Genomic DNA, 7,995 nt, shown 5'->3' on the forward strand with positions numbered 1-7,995 from the left:
TGTCTATTTTGAAAGTAATCGCATTTCTTAAAAGAAAAATAAGTAGTATCAATTAATAGATGAATTATCTCATAATTGTTCAAGCTGATACGTAAATAAATAAACAAAATTCCTTTGTAATCGACGTCTGTAATACAATGATCACTACTACAATACCCACATAATTAAAACAAAAATACAAATGTAAAATTTGTCAAGTTCTATGTTATATTAAAAAGCTTCTCCAATAAAAAAAAAAACAAATCGAGATCAAACTGGATAAAAAGTGATATTAAAAGTAGATATCTATCAAAAATCCGATACCAAAAAAATGTTAAACAATAAAATGCACCCATTAGTTTCATATTTTTGCTTAATTTAATATTTTTGTTTATTTCAATAACAGTATTTCTCAGTTTTGACAATATTGTATTGTATTTAAATTTTTGGTGGATTGACGTTGCTTTTTCATTAATTTATCCTTATTTAGACTCCAATATGCAGCTAATTACTTATTACATACTGTACGGAGCAAAAATTGAAACACTTATTACAGCATCGGTATTCAACGAAAATTAGTGTGGGAGTCTGCAGTTGCGAGAAAAAAATCCAGATTTTGGAGACAAGCAATTCGTAAGTATTGTGAGTATATAGTCCTGAATGGTATCAATGAAAGGTAGAAAACTAAGCATAAACGAAAAGGTTTGTCGTGGCACTGTTTATCATTTGACTAAGAGTACAGGGATCTTTTGAAGTTGGTTATTATATATAGATAGATAGCGATTTCCTTCCCATTTTTACGAATTAGGCTTAGCAATTAATAATAGTTGCTAATTGGATGAACACAAGGAAACGTTCAACGAATACACTAAAAATTTTTATTGATTATAAAAGCGAAAGGACAAGTACAAGGAAAGATTTTTCAAATAAATACTAGAATAAATAATATAGAAAAAGTAATGTGGATACTTTAAATAATGAGATTCTAATTAGGGTTGTTCATAAAATACGTTTGCAAATAAGGAGAGAAGGGTATTGCTTAGCGTGACGACATATAACAGAGGGAAATGGGGAGCTAAGAAAATGTGATGTTCGTAGTTTATCAACTTTATTTTAATGTTTTTCTTAACTTAATTGGCAGTTTATAAAATTGCATTACGATAGAAAGTAATTCTCATTTTGCTAATTTAATTACAATCGTAGCTTTTGTGACTTAATATTTGCTAGGGAGGGGAGGGTTGCTGAAAATGTAACTTAGCGTGACGAAGAGGGGGCGAGGGGTACAAAAAGGTGAAATTCTGATTGACGTATTTTATGGACGACTCCCTTGTGTGGTTATTAAAGAAAATATTCATGTAAATATTTTAAATATTGGTGTTCATTAAAAACAATACATTTAAAATAAATAAGTTATCAAATGTCTTTTTTATTGACACAGTTGCTAAGTTTCTCTTCATTTTCTTTATTTTCAGACAAATGTACTTCGGACGTTTTCAAATTTGATTCGTTACATTTGTTAATAATTTTTCCTCCTGTATAACCCATAATTCCACATCCAACAGCAGCTAAACCACCAATTTTAAGACCTCCAATTAGTCCTATAGGGCCTCCAATTACACCACCTATTAATGCTCCTGTTATTGGATAAGTTACTCTCTTCAATCTAAAATTTACATTCAATAAAAATAAAATCAAAGAAGAAATCAACATTGAAAGCCAAAATACTGGAGACTATTACAATTCTTATAAGGAGTGACTTGTAATTTGACAAGTTATAAATGCACTTCATTCTAGAGTATATCAATGAAAACTTATAAACTAACAACTTTTTTAATTAAAGCAGTGCTAAGATGAGTTACAATGTTAAGACCATTGATTGTTTTAGATAGAGCATCATATTATGGTGAAATGTTTAGTAGTGGTTTGAATGGAATGACTATCTGGAAGTAATGGTTCAGAAACTCAGATTCCGCTGATCTATGATCCAGAGTTCAAACATATCCAAAATACCATATTACTGAGGAAACATGAGTATACGGACCAACTGTTCGAGCACTGTGAAAGCATTGATCACAGGAATCCTTGACTATTACAAGTAAACTTAAAAGTTTGGTTACAATATGTGAAATGGGAAAAGGTATCAACAGGGTATATTATAGACCAAGATTCTTGGCAAGTACAGACCAGGGTGCAGAAGAATCTCATGGCCAAAAAACATTAGAATATGAATTTTACATCCACTACTGGACTTTTTAGAGCTACAGCGGATGCAGTAAGGATAGTCAAAATGATTGCCAATGTCGACATTAGATAGAGGCACTGTTAGGATAAGAATATTTCCTTTTTAATGCTTTGAACACTGACTTGATTTAAATTATAAACAACACATATCAGGTATACTTTGTTTCTGAACAGCTAAACACATGTTTCTATACCAGCACACTTACTTTGCTGCCTTTATAATCTGTTTAAGACCTGAAGTAACATTTTCATTTGTTTGTTGAACATGATTTTCAACTTCATTGACTTGTTCTGCTTGGTTATGAACTAATTCATTTAAATTTGTATATAAATCGTGCAGCTCTTCTATATCATTGTTAATCTCTTCCACTTGGTTCAAAGTGTTTTGCCTTTCAGCCAGTTTTATATCATTGATGTCTTCTTGCAGTTGTATTTGAGCCACTCCTGCCAAAGGATTTTCATAACAATGTTTCTCTAATTCGGAGGGTTCTTTATCTATTTGAGATATCACAGACAATGCAAACTTTTCCAGCTCTAAAAATGGACATACCTGTATAACTACTATATTAAATCTAACATAATAAACAGCTGGATACCTGTATAATTACATATTATTGTTATAATATCTTTCCTTAAAGATAATGTTACTGAATCAAATTTGTCTAAATCTGAATCTTGTACTTGTGTTCGAAGGGTGTCAAGTTCGTACATTAAATGACGCAGTTGTTGAACTATCCTTTTGTTTTCTTGAATTTCTCTTTCAGTTTGTTTATAATTGGAAACAGCAATTAGCTATAGCACGAAACTTTGTCTGTAATAATTTTAAAAGAGTGAATAGTTATTTACCTCTCGTATGACATTTCTCTGGCGTTTAAAAACTTCTTTATGATGGGGTATGGCTTCATTGGTGAACTTGTTTAAGGGAATTTCTACAAATTTAAACGGTTGTTTAGAACTTAATGTGTTTAGTGATGACATTATCAGGACTTCTAATTCATTTTCTACGTATTACAGAATTAAAAAAATCAAAGAAACTAGCTTATAGTTATATGTTTACAAATACACACAATTTTACACAAAATAAAGATAGCCTTAAAGAATAACACTGCAAACTATTTTGTTTGGGTTCGAGATCAGCTGTTTCCTAAAAGTAAAGTGCTTATAATCACCGAACGATAGCGCTGTATGCTGTAACGACTAACAGATGAAGATATCGCCTATATCAGTTACTTAATTTTCATCTACCGCATGTTAGATGGCAACAGCTATTCTAGATTCGTTATTTTTTGAAATACAATTTGAAAATAGAGAGATGATAATGAAGACAAGTATTCGTAATGAATTAGTTACTCTTTTCTATAAAACAATAATAAAAGATTCTGTGTAAATAAAAAAATATTAATGGCATGACACCATCTGAAGTCTAATGAAGAGGGAATGACTGCTATAATTTTGTTGAAAATCTAGATCGGTTAATTAATATATAATATATTTTACAATGATTATGTTTGTTTTACACCTTTTTTAAGTAATCAGTATATTCCCAAATTGTGTTTATGTTTTACAATCCATTCTTTCATCAATGTCACTGTTAATGCATTTTAATAAAACAACATGGGTAAAAATTATAATTTTGACTTGGAGATATGACATATTACGTGTGAGTTTCAAGAAATCAAACATTGATCGCTCCAAAGGAGCTCCTATTTTTGGCCTATTGCCTTTTGTGTTTTAGAAAATATTCCGGAACATTAGTTCATCAATTTTTTTATGATTATGACGACCCAATTCTCTGCAAAGGGAGAGGAACTATCGATGCGATATTTTTATTAAACAACAAACAGATAAAATTGAAAAAAAAAAGATATTTGTAGTATTTGTAGATTTAAAAATGACATTTGATTAAGTCGACAGAAAAGAATTGCAAAGTATGTTAAAAACGAATAAAGTTGAAGGGGGGTTGGTAGATAGAATTTTGGAGACATATATATAGAAACGTCAGTGTTTATAAGAATAGATAATAGGGAGACAAAAAAAAATTCGATGAAGAAAGGATTAAGACAATTATTAAATATATACTTAAATGACTCAGAAGTAGAGATAAGTAGAGATGGATAAGAGGCGATGATCTGAGGAAAATTGATAGATCAAGGTAAGTAAAATGGATGCGTAAAGATTTCGATGTGGGAGCATTGGCAGTATATTTGCAAGGAATAAAAGAGGTGGATGTAATTGCAAGGTTTAGGAAATGAATGTAGAGGATGCTGTTGCATGTATTGGGAAATTGTGATCAAAATAAACATTGGGATGAGTGTAGTGAGATGATAATTGAAAGCGGGAAGGGTCTCATTCGTTTGAAAAGCATAATATGTAACAAAAGAAAAGGGAAGCATACTGGAGGGTGAAGGATAAAGGACAGTAAAGTAATGTATGGAAGAAAGGATATTTTTATGCTTTGGTATTTCAAAAAAGAACCATGTTGTTAGTAGGTATATTAAATTTAAAATGTTTTTTTAGTTGTGTCATGTATGAAGAAGGGTTGGTGTTTACTTTATATATAATATATGTAAATAACTTACGGTTAAAATAAATGTTTATATATTAAATGTATTTACTTGTACCTGCCACAATTTTATAGTATAAATATTTATTTAGAATATGTTGAAGAATACATTAGTTTAACATTAAAAACTAAAGAATATACGTAGTATAATGACAGTTTTGTCAGTACCATAAATTGCAAGACAATAAAATGGCGAAATTTTTGAACGTAATACGCATGTGGAAAAATGCATGCGCAATCAGTAATTCCCCACCACATATAAACAAATCTTTCGTAGTTTCTCAATAATTTCAATAAATCCTTATAATTGTTGTAATCCAATGTTTTACTTTATTTAATTGTATGTTCATTTCGTAGAATTTTATTTGTATGTATTTTTACTTTACTTTTTACTCATCGCCCAAGGGTTAACAAAGAACGCACAGACTTTTAGCTTTAGGTGCAATAAAAAACAGAAATCGTGTAGCACAACTCTACCCTTGCAGATACTCTAACGGTACTTGTGTCATAGTTTTAAGCATCCCTATATAAGCCAAAACGGCGCGTTTTAAAAGTGTGTTTAGACCATTGCTTAGCATTCGGGAGGACGTCGGTTCGATTCCGGGTCCGTCTGATGGGGCAGTAATATTCCACAGATAATCTTTCATTCTCTTCTGTCTTCATTTCATCCGTCTCATCTTTCTCACCCGAATCACCACCCACCCATTCCCACGATTCCTGAAAGCAGGCTGAAGAGGACCTTCCGCCCTACCTTCCGGCACAGTCCGGAGGGACTGCCCGCCCACCAGCATTACTGGCTTGTGGGAATGAAACACCCAAAAGTTTTTTTTTTTAATTTTCAAAGAGAACTGTAAAGAATCCTAGCCAAGACGTTTCGATTTCTAATTCATCTTTTTCTAATTCATTATCCTATTCACTGATTCATTCTTTTAATATAGTATTTAATTTTAGTAGTTGATAATTTATTAGTGTAAAATTTGATGTTAATAAAATATATTCGGAAATTCGGTTGTTTTAAATAAGTGGTATGCAGATAAGCCTAGATCCCTAAGTTTCGCTTACTGGGATACAACCATACAACATAATTCCCAATGAATCTTCGCTTTTCTAAACAAATCCCCTTAATTGCTCAATGTAAAAAGTAAATCCCTAGAATTCTTGCAATTGCAACAAGGTGTAGGTACACCATAAGTAAATCTCCTGCGGTTCCCAAAGAACAAATAAGCTTGAAATTATTGTTTAAAAAAAAGGGACTCTAAAAATTTTAAAATATTTCGGTCAGTTCTTTTGCTTCTTATAAACTGGCTAATTTCATTTTCAAATTTACCCACAATACATTTTTGGTAAAAATATGGGTCAGTGGCCGATCTCAATAATTGCGTATAACGTAATACAGATTACACATGTTGTATGTATAAGTACGTATGAATGTATATGTATGTATGTTTGTATGCATGCTGATAGACAGTAGGAACGTTTGCAACGGAATCTCACGAGAATTTTTTTTTTATTGAGGTAAAATGTTGGCGGCGAGGGAGGATATTAAAGCAAAGCAAATATGTTATTTCTGATAAGAAAATTTCAACTTCGTACTTACCTATAAAACACATACAAAACATTTGTACAATACGTGTCAACTCGTGAGAATGTAAATAGCAGCCAACAAAGTGTTCCCTTGCCTCTGTTTATTTTGAATACAAATGCTTCAAATCCTTGATTAAATATGAAATATCAGTTGAGTTTATTTTGAAAAATTCTCGAAAACATTTAATATTTGCTTTCTCATTTCATATTCCATAATTTTCTTTAGGAATATTATAATTATCTAATACATAGCAATAGCACTTCAGACATAGATCTTCACTCTTCACCTACATTAACTACTTTCCAATAAAAACTAACCGTTTCATATATATGTAAAAAATATATTCGGAAAATTAGAGAAAAAAGTAAACCAATAGAAACTTGGACGAAAGCAGTAGATATCAAACAAGTGAATTCCGGAATAAAAATTTGTTCACGTCATTTTAATGCACATGATTATATTTCAGCAAGTATTTACCATCAGCCATAACCTTAATATTTAAAACTAGAATCATACTAAAATTATAAAGTGAGAAATTATTCATTCCTGTGTAATTGATTTAACACAATTCTAATGATACGATATAAGTATTTTGAGGTTAAGAACCTACCTGCTGCAATACAACAAAGTTGCAATAATGTGTTTGCAACGTTCTCTTAAATCGGCTTTGCACGTGCAAGTCATTGATATGAAATTGCTTAAATCATCCAGAATTACCTCACCAATTATATAACGTGAATAATCACTTTTTAAATCCGAAATTTTTAAAAAGTAGGCAGTAAACTTGACGGAATTTGAAGGCTAGCTTCCGGATTTGTTATTTCCGAATTTTATAATGTGATTGGCATTAAAAACACATTCACCTTCAACGAAATTTCCTTTCCTAAGCTTTGTGTCAGCCCAATCACATATTGTGTCAATACTTATCATTTTATCGTAATTTAAAAACTTGGAAGTTGCACGGTACACTATAGGAACTACGATAAATTTTCCCTAATCGGCGCCATGTTTTTAGGCTCTTCCCATTTGACGGATCCCAATAGTTAGAATAACATTCGCCACGTTCATTCTCCTATAAATTTAGAAATATTAAAATGTTTAAGTTGAATCCAACCTCAAATTTCAAAAAATACAGTTTTAATCTATTTGTGTGCTTACCACGCGAAATAAAACGATATTGTAACCGAGTCAGTATTAACTATTTCCAACTAACGATAAGCTTTTATTGATGAATTAGAATTTGGAATTTGTTCCACCACACCAAAATTTTGTTTGGGTTTGCGATTTGGATGGAGTAGGTATTCATGGGGGGTACATCTGAGTTTGTCACCTCGTACACACAATTTCTATTTGTCTAGTCCAGGGGTCGTCAACTTTATGAATCGGAAGAGTCGAAAATTACAATTTACAAAATTTCAAAGTTTTTAGAGCCACAATTTTTTTTCTTGCCAAAAATAAATAGTACCTACTCGCAGTAGGTAAATAAAATTTTTTGATAAAAAACTAATCTATTTACTCATAAGAAAGAATATCTATTTATCATAAGAAAAAATATCTATTTATTTACAACAGTAACTTGTACTTCAATAACAAACAATTGATCAAACAAATTCAGTGGAAGGCATGG

At 31.1% G+C, this 7,995-nt stretch overlaps 1 protein-coding gene across 1 annotated transcript; it reads right to left on the minus strand.

Annotated features, from left to right (window-relative positions):
* Window positions 1–1,070: 1,070 nt before the first annotated feature.
* LOC108737195 (syntaxin-17) lies at window positions 1,071–3,368 on the minus strand. Its single transcript, XM_018469917.2, has 4 exons — window positions 3,067–3,368; window positions 2,817–3,012; window positions 2,427–2,754; window positions 1,071–1,642 (listed from the first exon to the last, which is right to left on the minus strand). The coding sequence occupies exons 1-4, from the start codon at window positions 3,196–3,198 to the stop codon at window positions 1,393–1,395; spliced, it is 906 nt and encodes a 301-aa protein (XP_018325419.1). The 5' UTR covers window positions 3,199–3,368; the 3' UTR covers window positions 1,071–1,392.
* Between the last annotated feature and the right edge of the window lie 4,627 nt (window positions 3,369–7,995).

This window comes from Agrilus planipennis, unplaced genomic scaffold (genome assembly GCF_000699045.2).
Source record: "Agrilus planipennis isolate EAB-ADULT unplaced genomic scaffold, Apla_2.0 scaffold9, whole genome shotgun sequence".
In the NCBI taxonomy this organism is placed as follows: domain Eukaryota; kingdom Metazoa; phylum Arthropoda; class Insecta; order Coleoptera; family Buprestidae; genus Agrilus; species Agrilus planipennis.